At 30.2% G+C, this 18,708-nt stretch overlaps 1 protein-coding gene across 6 annotated transcripts in view; it reads right to left on the bottom strand.

Annotated features, from left to right (window-relative positions):
• The window catches only part of LOC126866628 (RYamide receptor-like), a 369,792-nt gene that overhangs the window by 25,421 nt on the left and 325,663 nt on the right, over nucleotides 1-18,708 (bottom strand). For 5 of the 6 annotated variants that reach the window (XM_050620455.1, XM_050620476.1, XM_050620465.1 and 2 more), the window contains one exon: nucleotides 2,665-2,924. In XM_050620455.1, coding sequence (XP_050476412.1) covers nucleotides 2,665-2,917 — 253 coding nt within the window. In that variant the 5' untranslated portion in view covers nucleotides 2,918-2,924. Of the gene's footprint in view, nucleotides 1-2,664; nucleotides 3,691-18,708 lie in introns of those variants that run through there. The other variant, XM_050620498.1, reaches the window with a different exon arrangement.

The raw sequence follows: 18,708 nt of genomic DNA, 5'->3' as shown, positions 1-18,708 counted from the left end.
TACATCGTATAGGATGATCGAGAAAATAAATTTATACAAGAAAGGTTGTAAATACAGTTTCATTAATAAAAAGAAGTACAGTTACATTTTGCAACCAAATCAATAATAAAAAATACTTAAAAGTAAAGCAGAAACGTAGTAATATATAACATTAATTTTTTGTTCTAATCTTTTGTTAAATAAAAAATACTTAAAAGTAAAGCAGAAACGTAGTAATACATGACATTAATTTTTTGTTCTAAACTTTTGTTCCATCTTTAACCAGTTTCAAGATATTATGTATAATGCTTACTCACACTTAGTTGCGTGAAGCACCTTGTAATTGCTATTATCGCAGCGGAGTCACCAAATTGTTATAGACGATCGGAAGATTTTTTTTAGTTAGGAACAGGCCGATAATTACGGTTCCCAATGGGTACTGGACATTAATGAAACGGGCTGGAGAGAAGAAGTTTATTGCCACGATAAAAGTGCAGCAGAAACGGAACAAAATTTTCCTGCTGAATCGCTCTGGCTGCACGAAACTTCGAATCATTTACGTTCGTATCAGTATACACGGGTATCGAAGTGCCGGTGAAAATCTTTCGAGAAAGTGTTTCTCGTTAAGAGTTTGCAAAAGGATGAGGAAAAAGGTAAGAACAGAAGTTAAACATAGGCTAGTAGTTATAAAGGAAAGAAATTATTGAAACTTTCGTGAAAAGTTGTAATTTGGATAAGGAAACTTTCCGAATTGTGTCATGGTCTTCTCTATGGTCTTCTTTCATCTTCTCTGTGCGATACGATGCTTGTTTCTAATAATCAACTAACATGATCAGAGGGAAATATTAAGTTGCTGTAACTTCTGTTTATCAGAGGTAGATTTTCCACAAATTCTAAAATTCCAAATTTGCAACGTTTATCATTCAATTGAGAATTCAGAGAATTCATTCAAGAGCTTTTGCTATTTTATAAAAATATTCCGATTATATACGTATTTTTGCACTCTTTACATTATTTAATGATTTCTCATAAAATAAATTCTTCAAATATTGAAACAATTAATGTATTCTAATATTAGTAATTTAGTAAGCACTGCAATACTTGCGAATTATTATTTTTTATATTCTGACAATCTCAAATACATATCACACATTGTTATTATTAAACAATGCTGTTGAGATATGTATAATTTTCTGTGCTGGACTGGGTTAAATGCGTAGTAGAGATACTTGTATGTGAATATCAGTGTGTGGAAGTGTGTGTGTGCGCAGCGTCTCGAAAACAAAGGAATGTAAACTGTTCAGTCGGTTAACAGTCGGGTATGGAAGAAAGTGCTGAGACGCGTGCCAGTGTGTATCGATGAATATATAAGAAATCGTCCATGAAATAAATATATTATTATCTTAATATTAATCCTCAGTATAAATTTAGTGTTCCTATAACATTATTTCGGCTTCAAAGATCCACAATTTTCAACAAATGCAATTATTAACTATATTTGCTCTTATTACTTGTGATACGCTATTCATTGGAGCTAACATAAGCAATATGTTTATGGTGTTCCTCAAATTATAATATCAAGCGGCGAAGAAAGTTATTCAACCAATATACCGCGAACAATATAATTTTTATACCACAGAAATAGAAATAGTCCTAGTTTCGTAGTATTAAAATGTAAGAATCGTTATATACAGTTGTTAATTATTATTTTATTCTCACATTTAATTACTGATTATTAGAAGTTAATTAAATAGTTATAATATTGTAGTACCGTGGACGAGGGGCCTAGGGGGGTGTCGTGCGAATTGTAAACAAGCGGTTGTTGAGCGTGTGCATGATGGGGCTTAAACAAAAGATATAAGACAAAAGACAAAGGGTTGCTAAGAGACGTAAACGAATTAACTGCAGTATGAGCTGAGAAGCCAGAGAGTGCGGATTGCGTTGTCGAGATAGTGTTGTTAGCGTTGTAGAGAGGGAGTCGAATCTGTGTTGACGAGAGTTGTTAATTAATTATAATACGTTGTTACGATTAGTTCATGTTAAATAACCATTGTTTTCTGTTTAATCCATTTATTATTAACTAACTAATTATTATATTTACGATACTACGATATACAGGGTGGTTGATAACTGGTGGTACCAGCGGAAAGGGGGTGATTCTACGCGAAAAAAGAAGTCGAAAATATAGAATAAAAATTTTTCGTTTGAAGCTTTGTTTTCGAGAAAATCGACTTTGAATTTTAGCTTGGTACGCGAGATCGTTGTCTCGATGGAAAAATTAAAAAAAAATTAAAAAAAAATTTTTATTCTATATTGTCGACTTCTTTTTTCGCGTAGAATCACCCCCTTTCCACCATACTTGTACCACCAGTTACCATCCACCCTGTATACATGAGTAAATCGCACAAGATCTAGTTCACGTATTGCTATAATCGTAAGATAACGCTGTATGTGTTGTTCTATGTGTTCCCATGTATATGTTTTATTATAATTTATAACATTTCGATTGCATTGGAATGAGAAGCTTCTTTTTCTTTTCAAATTTATATATTTAACACATTAGCATTTTATTCATTATATTGGCTCTAAAAATCAATTAATTTAGCCATAATAAAAGAAAGATGGTAGTCCTTAGATGAATTGATCTTAAAATTACGAAGCATTAGAAACAGATGGCGACAGTACCTCGTTTCTTAAGTTGATCTTCTACCACCACCGCAGAGATCATGAAAACGTTACCGACACTGCCGCCGACAGCCATTGATGCTAACAAAAGAAGTCTCGCCACTCTGGACCATGCGGAGGATAGAGTGACCGGAGAAATGTCAAGGTCACTGTCTAAGGAGTTTTCCGCTTTATCCATTCTTATTTCCGACTCGATGCCAATAATTCCAGCCAGAGTGCTCGTTGCACCTGTATAGATCGTCGTCGCGTTCATTCTAAAACTGAAAAAATACGATCATTAACAAAATATTAAAGACCAGCATATTGTACTGTCCAGACACACAAAGTTTTGTTTTTAAACGCGTAAAGTATCTTTGTACGTGGCCACGGAACAGCACGAGAAAACAACATGAATGAATGTGCGAGCAGTAAAACTGAAATCGTTTGAAACATTGGCCCATACTTTTTAATTAAGGAGAAAGGTGATAAACACAAAAGGATGCTGGGCAATAAAATCACAGCTATATATAGACAAATATCCTACAGCGCCATACTGCGATGCACAGATGTTCCAAATAGATCACAAGGTAAGTATTTTATTTTCTTTTACGGGCTAACGGAATTACGGCCATAGGGAAATTTGATTTTCTCCCTTGTCACGTATATGTGAACAGAGTATGTAGTGATTTTTTTTTTGGTAAATAGTTTATCGGAAAACGGCCATTAAATGTTTATTGCATAAGTATATCGTGTAATATGTACATTTTACTGGCCTATTTATTGAAATAGAAATAAATCAATTTATGAATTAATGTAGTATTTTTATTTTAAGAATATCTTATGAAAAATAACTTTATTTTATATCAAATAAGTTATCCGCAAATAAATTATTATTTCAATTACAATAGCAATGTCAATGATAGATGATGATGATCAATGGTTAGAAACAAGATGCAAACATTTATTTATATTAAATATTAGAGATTAATTTATTTTCATTTGTAGAGATTAATAATGTGTTATAATATGAATGATAACATTGAAGCTCTAATACAATAATTCTATTATTCCTTTAATTTCTATATAATGTAAATAGATAATATTTATATTGTTATACCAAAAATTACATCTTAGTATACAGAATATATAGAATGGCAAAAATAGTATATGAAGTTACTATAATTAATAATTAAAGATTAGTAACATTATATAAAATGTTAATATAATCAAAATATATGTGTATACAATTCTCCCATTTTATACTTGGGAGATTAATTTAAAATTGCAATAGTTGTTTGGTTATTTTATATTACTAAAACTCTTTTTTTATTTGATTTTGTTTTTACAAATTCCAATGTTTGCATTGAGCATTTCAAAAAAATTAATCGCGTTACTATGGTTATGCCGGAAATTTTGCTTTCGACAAAACTTTGTGAATTTATTAACAATTTTTAAGACATTTTTTCATATAATATAGTATCAATTGTTCTTTGCAACTATATTATATATTATATATATTGTATGTAAGTATATACAAGATGTTCAGCTGCAAGTGTAAAAAATTTAAGGGGTGATTCTTAAAACTAAAATAAGATAAAAATTCAGAATAAAAAAATTGCGTTTCTGCTTCGTTTTTACTTATTGACAATAAAAAAATTAGCCGAAATATCCCTGTACGCGAGCAAACCTTTTTACACAATCGAAAGTAAGTCAGCCTAAACAGCGGCGTACACAGGATCCTGAAATCGAACGATACATTGGCAACAGCTTACCTCGCACAAGTCGTAAAGAAGAAGACTATGATATTTGCAGACGTAAACTATCCTGCGCGACGTTTCGTAAGAAAACTCGTAGATTAAACTAATGTTGAATAAACCTGCTTACTTATTAAGATCCATAACAACATATCAAAAACTGCCTCATAAAATTTTCGAGTAAAGAGGATTAATGTTTCCTCTGATCCTTTGCCTCCATAAATAATTAATAAATAATATAGTATATATAAGCAATGTTTATACAAATTTCATACATGCACCGCGATTGTCCCATCCACGGGTGCCCCGAAGGTGCACAGGGGTATTTCGGCTAATATTTAATCGTCAATAACTAAAAAACAAAGTCGAGAACGCAATTTCTTATCCTTGATTTTTGTTTTATTTTAGCATCAAGAATCACCCCTTACATTTTTTTAAACTTGTAGCCAAACACCCTGTATAGTACAGTATAATCCATATATAATATTTCTGCATAATTATGTATATAATATATTATACAGGGTGGTTGGTAACTGGTGGTACAAGCGGAAAGGGGGTGATTCTACGCGAAAAAAGAAGTCGAAAATATAGAATAAAAGTTTTCTTTTTTTTTTTAATTTTTCCATCGAGATAACGATCTACAGTGAGATCCGTTATAACGAGACGCGATAAAATGCACGCGTACCGAGCGAAAATTCAAAGTCGATTTTCTCGAAAACAAAGCCTCAAACGAAAAATTTTTATTCTATATTTTCGACTTCTTTTTTCGCGTAGAATCACCCCCTTTCCGCTTGTACCACCAGTTACCAACCACCCTGTATAATATATTGCACATTCAAATATTTCCTGAACTAACCCGAAATTAGCAAAAGAACGAAAATAAATTATGTTAATGTTATATTTTGTAGTAATGTTATATTTTTGCTATATGATCTCTATTTATTATAATTATAAGCTAATAACCTGATAAAAGTAATAAATGCACGAAAGAACAGAATTAAATAATAAATACAGAGAAATTAGCGATACAAAGGACAAAAGTGTGCTCTTTCATCTCCTGCCTTTTTCGTTTTATATGTACACAGTAGAGCGTGTGACAGAAAGGCCATTGTCCTTCGCTTCTTCTATTCTTTATTTCTCTTTATCTGTTATATCCTCTTCGGAGGAACGTCCATAAAACTCACGGAATAAAATGGGAAGAAAGCTCACTAGGAATTTGAACGTACGCAAATGTCGATCGCAGCAAAGGACCATTTACAAGTGATGCATTCATCTTCGTCAAAACTGGCCAAATCCCAGTGCAAACAGATTTAATTCCGTACGGCTTAAATGGCCACGTTTGAGGAAGGCAATCAAGGGAAGCAATTAGCGTGCTCGTTGCGATGTAAATCTATCTGATGAAATTCTGTGAAGGCAGGTCAACAATCTGCTCTTCCGTAGCCTTTTGATCAATCATTATTATTCTCCTTTCTTAAATTTAACCTCGATTTCACGCGATCAGAATTCTTCCGCTTTAATGAATTGATTTCACGTTTGAGCAATAAAGAGGAAAGAAAAGAAAGAAGAAAATTGAACCAAAAAAAAAGGGACCACACGATTCCTTGCTGTTGCACGAAACTTGAAACACGGACTCCGTGTTTGAAAGCAGGAAGGAAATCAGGTTGTAGCGACCCGATATCGGATTATTAGCTGCACGGAGGTTGTGGAGATTAAGGCAGGCACGCTGACAACCCTAATTGTAAGGTATTGATCAGTGTCTATTACAAAAGTCGATGCCATGTTTTAATAATCATGTGCTACGATCACTTTACGATGCTCCCTCTCGTATCGTAAATTTTTGGCGTCGTTTCACCGCAATAAAGTCGTTCAATTTTAACGATGAAGCGCATTTTATTATCACGATATGCTCTCTACGCTCTACTAGACCAAAAGGGATATCTTGCTGGGCAAAGGATTTTACGATTTTTCTCCATTTTATTTTGTTACATTTTATTGATCGAGGAATTATTTTGAATTGCCAGGAAAATTGAAATTGTCAGAAATGTTTAAAAATGTTTAGTGTATTCTGTTATTGTCGGCGTTGTGTGTGTATTTTATCAGTCTTTTGTAAGTGAGCATCTCTTATTTATGAGTGTACGTTACATTATACATTTAAGTATAATTAACAACGTTCGATAATAAGTTTGCTAGATAAATTTAATTTCAACACCTATAATATAATGGTAACAACATTTTGTTACACGGGATTAGCATTCTTTGCTATAATTGAACAGAAATGCATGGGAGAATATGTACGAATATAAAGAAGCAAAAATATTGCATATATTGCATATGCAAAATTAATGTCGAGCTACGTATTACATTTTTAGTTTAAACATACATTCATTTATAAAACATATATTTATTTAGTAATTTAATTACTTTAGATATAGAATATTTATTTAATAATGTGATTACTTTAATTAGTTATAAACGTTAAGGGACAATAGACATAGTTTATACACAATACATATAGCAGACATTTTCATCAGAAATATTATAGTATTGTGTAAATCAATAATAAAATATATTTACCTATATAATATGGAATATTAATAATGTTGCGTAATTTGCATTAGCTCGACATACTATTAATTTCCAAACTTGTATATTTAGCTACAAATAAAGGTACAGAACATTTCCGAGAAACATATTCTCACATTCTTATAACTGCTACCTTTAATAGCTGCTCTTAAATAGCAGAAGTTTTCGTCCAACTTTGATAAAGCTAAAATAAAATGGAACAACTTGTTAAAATTTGAATCGATGAAACAAGTGCTTTGTATTTTATTTGCTTTGTATTTATTTACAGGCCAAATTTCATGAATTTATTGACTTTTATCTTTAATGGTCTATGTACTTCCTTCAACATCCCATATTATAATATGCAAATACTGTAGAAAACGAAGCAGAAGTATATATGTTTAATTAAAGCATTGTTTATAATTATTATGAATCACTGTTTCTTCCAGAATGTAATAATATACAATTACCCATTGTTATTCTAAAATTATTTCTCTAGAAATGTGATGTAAATTTTATAATACTGCAGTAAGAATAGCAAATATAGTCTCACTGCGTTTCTACCTTTATATCGAACATTTGAATATTATTGAATAATTTATAATACTTACATATGCATATAACTACATTTATTTTTATTGTTGAAATCTTATAATTAATATTTATAATACATTCACAGCGATATTTATCAATCTTGTCGTTTTGCCTTTGATAATATCTTTAATTTTGTACGACGTATTCTTTTATTTATTTGCACCTATATTACAATTAATGTTACAATAATTATACAAAAAACTGTTCCTATTCTAAGACTTTTTTAACTATATTAAAGGGTTTAAAAAATATGCTTTAAAAGGTATTCATTAATTGTACCTACGTATAAAAAAGTGCAGAATTTTATACAAATTTGCAGAAATTTCCATATACTTAATTATATATAAAGTGTGGAAAAATAAATAAGCTGAAGATGATCTTAAACGGAATCGAACCTGTCGTCTATTAACTGCATAAAATAATTTTCAGCAAATTTTAAATTGAATTATAAATAAAAAGTAACTTTGATTTCATTTCTTCTTTTATAATCTACAAATATCTGTGGAGAATGCCAAGGATACTAGTCAATGAGACTTTTTAAAATTCATCATATACAATATGATACATATTATCATTCTAGATATAAGCTTGAATTTTATAAAAATAATATTATTACGTATCTATTAAATAATACTTCTACAAAATTTTTCAAGTTGCAAAATATTTTCAACTTGTAGTCTACGTATTCAGTGTACAATTACATTACACAATCTTACGAAATATCGCAATCATCCAATAAATAACAGAGTCCGTTGAAAGCGTATCGTTTTTATTTCTTTTTGAAGGACTTTTGAATCACGTTTTCTTGAATAGATTCGCTCTAAATAGAAACTTTCTAACTAACTACTTTCCAACTTTCTGTGTCGACATGAATCAATTTATGCAAATTTTAAAGGCTCACCGAAACACACTTTATTTCTAGCAACAATAGTGTGGCAGATTCGAATTCAACACGGTCAGGCTTGTAAAGATGTACCCTCGTCAAAGTGTCCGTAAAAAATTCAGTTTCTTTATTCAATGTAACACCATGGTGTTCGGATTGGTTTACATTTCAGACGAAAGGTGGGAAACCTGTGGTATCGTATGTTAAACCTCTGGTATAGTTTTTTATCACGCGATATTGGATTTCATGGGACCGATGATGAGCTCAGCACATATCCGTGGAATACTTCACAGAGTATGTGATTGATCGTATTCTTTATATTTGCATATCATTTTCAGCCCATTGATATACCCGCTATTTTGCAGTATATATGTATACTGGCCTCGAATACCGATAGACGTGTTCGTGCAAATTGTATGTAAATTTATTCGAGAACGGATGTTAATTGACTATCATCAAAGAAAAACAATTCTACTTTGATACGAATAAAAATGAAATTTTTTAAGAGTTCAAAATTATGGAGATCATAATAATGGATGTATATTTGCTTACCTTTTTTTTTAAGTTTACATTTTCAAAATTAGGTGTGTCAAGAAAGAGTTGATTTGTATACGTTCGATTCTTCTATATAAATTTGCTGAAAGTAATTAGCACTTATTTTCTAACTGATGGTTCTTTCCTTTTCAAATATTTTCGAGCCGTTTTATCTTTATTAAGAACATGTTTTAAAGGACATTTACAAAATAAAAGAACGATCTCTCAAGTCAGTAAATTCATATAATTCGCTATTATTTAAACGTTTAGAAACTATTAATGAAGAGTTTATTCGTTAGTAAGACCATTTTTTAAAATATTATTAATAGACTACATAGTTTTCATAGCAAATTCATAGTTTTATGGATATACTTAGACGGAGAATTATTTTATCTAGTAAATGCTATGACAAGTGCTATACTTTGAACATATTATACATTTGCCTATTATATACATATTTGCACGTTCAAGTCTTCCAAAAAAATATAAAAATCCGCAGTTTAATTTGCAATGTTACTAATATTAATCAATATTCTTATTATATCTTTAATCATAATACAATCGAGTTTAATCTCACAAGGGAAAACGACTCAACTTTCGTGCGTATTTATGCCGTTGCAAAGTGCATTCTGTAAAATCATAAAAAGCATAAATCAACACTTAATGTTATGTAAACTATACTTAAATACAAGTTATGTTGCTTGGTACAATCTACACAGGTAAAGAATCTGAAGCAAGTAGAAATTTCATATATGCTAAAACCTAATATTTTATATTGTTCTGGTTAACATTTTTAAAAATATTTAACAAATATTAATCGAAAAATGGAATTACATTATATGTATTATAAAAATTCGATTATTATGCGAAGGTTTATCATTTCAATAAGACGATACCATTATAGAATTGATTGTGTAATAATTTGGAAAATGTCGATAGGAATAGGAAGTTAGCAGAGCGAAACGTTAGGATATCGATGCGCATTCAACACATGTCTGTGTCATGCTCTTCCGGTGATATCAGTTACCATGAAACTTGGAGTCCCTTGGAATAGGTATTATTCCAATTTTATAGGTCTCTTCCAACTTTTCACGTTTCAAACTGAAAAACTTTCGAAATAAGAGAAATTTTATGCATATTTATCGTACCAAGCATTATGTTACGTTTAGTGTTTTACAGTGGATAATAAGTTAACCGTGAAAGTATGGATAATTTAAAACGTTTTCTTTTGATATAAACCTATATTGTCTTATTTCGATGCTTTTAACTTTTAATTTCGTTCTATAATTTATATTTTCCTAGATGCAATTTTCCATTTGAAATTGTCTCCCAGTCAATCTACAGGGTGGTTGGTAACTGGTGGTGCAAGCGGAAAGGGGGTGATTCTAGACGAAAAAAGAAGTCGAAAATATAGAATAAAAATTTTTCGTTTGAGGCTTTGTTTTCGAGAAAATCGACTTTGAATTTTCGCTTGGTACGCGTGCACTTTATCGCGTCTCGTTATAACGGATCTCACTGTAGATTTTAAAAAAAATTAAAAAGAAAATTTTTATTCTATATTGTCGACTTCTTTTTTCGCGTAGAATCACCCCCTTTCCGCTTGTACCACCAGTTACCAACCACCCTGTATATGTGAAATATGCATTTAGGTTGCAATTAGTTTTGAAGTGGAGACAAGCGAGCAAGAACTTTGAACCTTTTGTGAAAATATACATTTCGATATAAGATAATCGAATTTTTTGTAAAATTATACATTCTATAGGTTATATGTATATATGAAGCAAGAAATTGCTCAAACAGAGAATATTTGCAATAATTGCTATTTTTTCAACTAGTCAACGAGTAGTATTTCGAGTAAAATATTCTATATTTGTATTTCAGTTCGATATTCTATAATTATATACTTTTGTATATTTCAAATATTTAATTTAAAGAAACAGTTTATTTTCATTTTTGAATTTTATTACTCCCGATTTAATTATCGATACCGATAATTTATCCCTGATAACATATGTACGAATACATCTGTCATCGTGTCTGCGTATTAATACATACCGATACCAAATATCGATACAATTCAAACGCATCGCCATCGATAGTTCAAATGTTTGATCTACTAGATACCAGAATTTATTAGTTACCAATCACCCTGTATATTACATATATAAATTTTTTTTAAGCAATAAAATAGTTTCACAAGCTTTGTCAAATATATATAAAAATTTTATTCTATATTGTCGACTTCTTTTTTCGCGTAGAATCACCCCCTTTCCGCTTGTACCACCAGTTACCAACCACCCTGTATATTAATAAATTTTGGTTTTGTACATTGTAGTTGTGAAAGGACACTTGAAGGATTTACTCGGTATTCTTCGAGTTATTCTTTATTTTTCCAGCAAATCTTTATAATTCTACGAAATTCGGCAAAAACTGAAATATGCTAAGCCATTTTTTAAAAATTATTAAAAGTATTCTCGTGTTTTTGATTTACTTAGTTTCATGAAGTACCTACTCATTACTTTATCGAATTGCTGATACAAGTTTATCCATGTTCACGAAAATTTTGTTTTCGTGCATTATCTCACTGTTTAGCCTATAACAGCTTGATTATCAATATTAATATTTCCTTTCGTACAAAATATACACGTAATCTGATAATTGCAGGTGTCGCAAGTCATACGTAACTAATTAAACGTAAAGGGGTCACTATCTGCTTTATAATTAAATAATTACCATCACGAAGTGCATAAATAATACATTTTATTTTATTCCAGTTTCGTAGAGGCGTAAAAGTAAAAAATGCTTCTGGAAGTTAACATGGCAATCAGTGTCTTTCACTCCACGCCATGTTTATAGAGCACATTCATTTATATCGGACAAGAGATCGCCAAAGGGAGATGTCTGCACAGCAATTCATGAAGATGTCAGGTAAGGTAGATGGTGTAGACTGTAGAGCGTAGACTGACGTATTCTAACAAGTCCCTCAAGTTACGGTTCGTTCCGTTGATTTTTTCTCTGCTTTAATTAAAATAATCTCCACTCATATATATTTTATTAAAAAAAATAAAAAGAAGAATAAGAAAATCATATTTGATGAATTGTTTAATGTGAAAATATTATAAATATTAAATTGTTTAATTTGATTCTTTATAAAAACGTAGTATTGACGAATGTAATATTAATAATTGTATATCTAACTTAATATACTTATTAACACCTGTTTATAATTTATTAGAATGATTGATTTTATAAGATTGATAATATTAAGTCGTCCGGAAATTCGTTTTATAAGGAAATAATGGATGCACAACATTTTTCGTTTTATATTATTTTACCAAATTACGTACGATCCATTTTGTTTTATCAAAATAAAAATCACAATGTTCTACAGATTGGGTTTCATGTTTGTACAAAGACGTATCGTTGTAAAACACGTGTCTGTAAAAGAAAGACACTTCCCGGACAAGCTAATACAATGCTTATACATACAATGCCAGCCTAAAGTATTGGCACGCTTACGATTTTGCAGTATAAATTTATTATAACGTCTGATTTAATATTTGTTTATAATTTAATAATAGTTTTTTTATAACAGCTTTTAGACAATTAGATATTGGATATACTAATTTTTTTCTGGTCTTTGGACCTATTATCTTCAAGGAATACTTTCTTCAAATCTTGCTCAGAAGCAATACGATGTGCTTTAAACTGTCTTCCTAATTCAAATCAAAAACGCTCAGTAAGATTTGGGTCAGGGGATTGTGGGGGAGTTGTTAATTAGCATATGCGGTGTATTAAAAACGATCCACTGTCTAACAATATGAACTGGGTGTTTGGGATCACTACCCTATTGAAAATAATGATCTTGTCCTAAATTTCATTTTTCCCCACGTTTGCTTTAAAATATTTAAATAATTATATTTGGCCATGATATTTGCGATGAGAACAAACTCTCCTGCACCAGAAGAGCTCATACGCTGGCATATCATTATCCTACCATCTCCGTCCTTGACGGTTTCTTCATCTAATTCAGTATTCGATTTTCGCCAAACTAAAACCCGTCCATCACATTGAAAAATATTAAATCTCCTTTTTCATATCCAGCAGTTTTCAGCGTTCTCCGAAATGTTATGTTGTTTACTATTCCAGCTATTTGCAAGGATGTAGTTTTAGATTCTCTTTTAAATATATTGACTATCTTCATTTTTTCTCGGTCTTTAAGCTTCTAAGGACGTCCACAACGTGTGACATTTGTTAGATCTATTTTACAAAGAAATCGTTTAATCACACGTTTTACGGTAAAACGACTTCTGCTAATAATTTTCTCTATCTCCGAATAAATTTTTCCTTGCTCATATAAGTTTAATACAATCTTTCTTTCAACGATTGTTCTTTTTTTTATTTTATTTCCCATTATTCACGTTTTTGTTCTTTTTCTGCGAAATATTCTCAGTAACTTTAAAAAATGACGATCAGTTTGAATGGAAGAAGATCCTACAACATATCAGGTTTGACAACGTTGACAAATATTAAGTATAATACACGTAATAACAAATTTTCCAAGTGTGTCGATACTTTTGTTCCACTGAAAACGGCCCTTCATGTGTATTTTATTTTTTTTCTTTATTACAACCATTTTGAAAATTTATGATTTATGATATACTTAAACTTTGGAATCGACAGTTATATTTTACAAAAGAATTCAACTGAGAACACTTTCTTTACTGAATTATGAAGAGTTTTGTATGATGATTGGAGCTAGATTGCCAACACTTTTGTTTGGAAATGTAGGTATGTATGTGTAGGAATATTTCCAATGAAAAGAAAACGTTTCATTTAAATTAATATAGAATATTGTAAATTATTCTGTAATACAAATTTATATAAATTTACCTGTTCTATTCTTTGAATTTTCAACTCAATCTGTTTTTCTCGTATTACAACTGCATGAATACGCCAACTTATAATCACTCGATTATTATGATAATACAAACTGAATTTAATTACTTTTAGAAATCAACAATCAAATATACAAATAAATTAATCATGACCAACGTTGTTATGCAAGCAGCCTTACACAATTATTTCCTATTTATTATATTATCTCTTAATTTCTTCATATTAATTAATTACTAATTTATTAATTAAATCTTCAGGATATCACATAAAATGTCATTTACCATGTTTTACACCAACTTTAACGATTTGAAAGTATACTATTAAATTGAAAATAGCACTTCTTGTATGTTAAACGAATAATCACTTGTAATTAAGTTTGTAAAATTTTGCAAAGGTTGAAACGTTTCCGTTGATATTCGTATTTTCCGATATTATTTATTTATATTAATTACATTATTAATTATTATAATTATAATAGAATTTCCTATGTAAAGGAGATGATAAAAATCTATGCGAAGGAAATACTACAAGAGTCTTGAAAATAGACGGTCATGTTCTATATTTTCTAGTAGATGAAAGTCACAAGAGTAAAACCTTTTGTAGACAGAGGGTCGGGAAATATTCCAGAAGATGGAATATTTTCTTTCTCTTTTTTTTCTTTTTCCAAACAGAATGAACAGAAATAATTTAGTCGTCATACGAATACAAGACGGATTTTCGAGACAGACTTTTTAAACAAAGGATGTAATAATATAACGATGCCGACTATAATGTCTACATATCCAAGTTTGAAAAGATCTTTTAAAGATAGCTGATAAATTGGCCAAATTTTGTGGAGCCAAAAAAGCTACCTATGTTTTCATTCAAACCAGAAATACTTTAATATCTTCAATACTGCAATATTTCGAAAGATATTTTTAAAATTTTGCGAGGGGTGAAAAATACATGTTTAGCCCCAAAATCAACTATAAAGACAAATTTAGTAATATGAAATTGATAGAAAATGTAGCGAATCTCAAAATCACTTCCCCGTAAAAGAATAGAAAATATGATTTATCTTTGGCTTGATCTTTCGATGTACTCTTCATTTATGATAGGATCCTTATGTTCCAATAGGTCTCAGTGATGCTAGAAAAATAATAAAAATCAGTCTTTTGCCAAAAAGGTTTCGTTGGGATACAATACGCTACTAGTTTCATAGGAATTAAAGCATCAACTAGGTTGGAAGAAATTGATTTAATTGATATGCAGCTTTATAATAGGGGTAGACAATACATGGTCAGGATAAACATTTTGCTTCGAGATTACTATGTGCAATCTAGTATCCCTGCTGGATAATGTACACATGCGAAGTACAATATATTATAGCTGATGTTGGTAAATCGCATTAGGTTATCGATTAAGGGATTCTCCTAACATAAACTTTCAAGGGATCGTCTAAAGCGAAATTGAACCAGCATTAAGCTAGTAACTTGCATATTTTACTTCAGCTTCGATGGTTGTGTTTTTTAAAAGAAAGTTACATCGTAACTGAATTTGCATCATAATCACAATTAGAGTTTAAAAAATTTAGGGAAAACAATATTGGACGGAACTATGAACATTTGCATTTTGATTTCAGTAGACTTGACTTTATTGAATATTCTGCAAATAAAGAAATAGAAGATAAATAAGCTTAAATAATTTGGGCATACATTATTCAATAAATTTAATACTTCATAATTATATTCCTTATTTAAAAGATCGATAATCAAATTAATCACAATTAGAGTTTAAAAAATTTAGGCAAAACAATATTGGACGGAACTATGAACATTTGCATTTTGATTTCAGTAGACTTGACTTTATTGAATATTCTGTAAATAAAGAAATAGAAGATAAATAAGCTTAAATAATTGGGGCATACGTTATTTAATAAATTTAATACTTTATAATTATATTCGTTGTTTAAAAGATCGATAATCAAATTAATCACAATTAGAGTTTAAAAAATTTAGGCAAAACAATATTGGACGGAGCTATGAACATTTGCATTTTGATTTCAGTAGACTTGACTTTATTGAATATTCTGCAAATAAAGAAATAGAAGATAAATAAGCTTAAATAATTGGGGCATACGTTATTTAATAAATTTAATACTTTATAATTATATTCGTTTTTTAAAAGATCGATAATCAAATTAATTTTGACTATTTCATCGGTGTATAGAATTAATAAAATTTACTTAATAAGTTGACTACATCGTAATTAAATTTGTCGTTTCAAGTATGGTATTCGTTGAAACAGATAAAATGATGTTTTATTAACATGTTCGTAATTTAGTTCTGAATGAAAATATAAACATTTTATTAATATAAAATGTCTGTAAAATATTTCAGGATAAATTAAAATTTGTTCAAAATGTTTGTATTTCTTTTCATAAAAATATAATATTTTCATTAAAATTAAATAAACAAATATAGAATATGTTTAATGTTCAAGTAATTACTTCAAGAAAAACTCTACACCTTTTCTTTTGTATATCCATGACCTGGAGACCACTGATACGAAGAGGATAGAATTCAGGGAAACGAAAAGAAAATTCGAAATAAGGATAGGTCCATATTATTGTGCCCTTGAATATAAATTTTGTTTTAGATTACAAGGTCTAGAAACAAAAGAGCTATAAGTAGATTTCTTTTGTTGTTTCTTGTAGCCTTCAGCTAGAGACACAAGGTTAACTTTTTGATAATGTTCTTTGTCATAAACATATGAACGTGCTCCCTATCATGCTTCTTCTTCCTATTGTATTGTAACACTGTAAGAATAAGGATCTGGATCAGCATACACTATACCTATATTTATACCTATACTTACACCTTTGCTTATTTCGATATATTTTTCTATTACAAATTCATCCACTCCTTCCTCTATCAGTCAACCTCAACAACTAATAAAGAAATTAGAATAGAGTTTGATTTAAAATGGAAACGCACTTTCCCTAACACTAATTCTTAAAATTACGTTGATGTTTTGTACTTATTTTAATAAATATAATATGTGCGCCTAGATGGTTAATCCTTTTTCAAATGATCTCAAAATATATATGTTACGCCATGCGGCTTACCATAGGTCATATTCTTAACTGTCGATCGCGGCACTATAATGTCGCAGACGGATCGTCGCGGCTGCCCGGCAAACAAACATTGTAGTGGCAAGCGCATGGTTCATTAAGCAGGGCGACCTCCAGAAACGTCGACTCGTGGCCGTTATTTTACCTCGCGTAAAAGAATGTGGCGTGATTCGAACGTAGTGGGGGTCGCCTTCCAGAAAAAACGGAAAAAATCAAAAGGCGTTCAGAACTTTTCGAGAAGTCGAACCGTCAACACATCTCGTATATCGCGCATTACTTATCAACCAAAACGCAGTTACATTTTTTTTTGTTGTTCCATTTATGTCTTCCTAGTTAATAAGTTGTTGAAATAAACATTAATTTATTTGTGTTAATTCTGTAGAATTTCATTTAACTACCCTTATTATAATAATCGAAATAAGGGGATCGATCAGTTCGTGGCGTCGATTATTTAATCGTAACGGGAACTTACAACTCTCGTTGACGTGCTATCTCGCGATCGCGTCTCTCCGCGAACGATCGAAACAATATATATAGACTGTAAATGTGATTTCTTTTAAAAAAAGATTGGGAAATACATTAGATGATAAAGAAATCCCTTTATTTGAATATTGTAACGCAATGAGATTCTGTAAAAACTTTAAAATTAGGAAGATTAATGAGAAACGCGTAGCTGAAATTCCACAAGCCAAATAATTGGAATGTGAGTTAATTACACGCACAAGGAAGATTCTTCAGATATCTGAAAACGATTTAATCCTGCTTAACCTATGTTTTTAGGTATTTATATTAAAATTTGAGGGAAATTCTTTTTCGTTTCTAGCCAATAACTACTTAAATTATGAGGATAATCAGTTCGTGTTGTTCAGGAAGTACAATTATGATAAAAATAATTAATTTTACGCAGTAGATTGTACACTTATCGTATATTATGTGAGAAATCTAGCTCATTGTGAGAAGGGAGATATAAAAACTTGACACATAATGAATTTAATGCCACGCCTGTGAAAATTAAAGTAAATTATTAAGCAAAAGAAATAAAGATGAGGAGTATGATATGCTTAAAAAAATAATTTGTATTTCTACCAAAAATTAAATTTTATGGACATAGATAATTGTTTAATGTTTCTTATTATTATTATACGATAGTATTGTTTATATTAATATATAAATTTTTTTTTCATTCTATTATACAGTCGAAAATATAGAATAAAAGTTTAAAAATTTTAAAAATTAAAAAAATAACGTCAATCGAGACAACGATTTACAGTGAGATCCGTTAAAACGAGACGTGATAAAGTGCACGCGTACCGAGCGAAAATTCAAAGTCGATTTTCTCGAAAACAAAGCCTCAAACGAAAAATTTGTATTCTATATTTTCGACTTCTTTTTTCGCGTAGAATCACCCCCGTTTCGCTTGTACCACCAGTTACCAATCACCCTGTATATGTTTTAATTTCTAAAATTGACATACAACTTTCAAATTTGATCTGTATTTATCCGTAGCTTAGTACAATCAATTTCTAAAAGAAAATATATTAAAACCCTAATAGAAAAATATCACGATGTATAAGATATTTATTGTCGTTTTATTATTTAGCATCGAAGGAAAACTATCGTTAGGCTTCTGAGTATCGTTATGCTTTCATCAAGGAAAAAGCAATTAAATGAAATCTCTCGATGAACATTACATTCGTTAATCAAATTTCGCTCTACAAACAAGTTTT

This window comes from Bombus huntii, chromosome 1, assembly GCF_024542735.1.
Source record: "Bombus huntii isolate Logan2020A chromosome 1, iyBomHunt1.1, whole genome shotgun sequence".
NCBI classification, from domain to species: domain Eukaryota; kingdom Metazoa; phylum Arthropoda; class Insecta; order Hymenoptera; family Apidae; genus Bombus; species Bombus huntii.
Note: the sequence above shows the minus strand (reverse complement) of the source record. Positions and strands in the feature narration are given on the sequence as shown.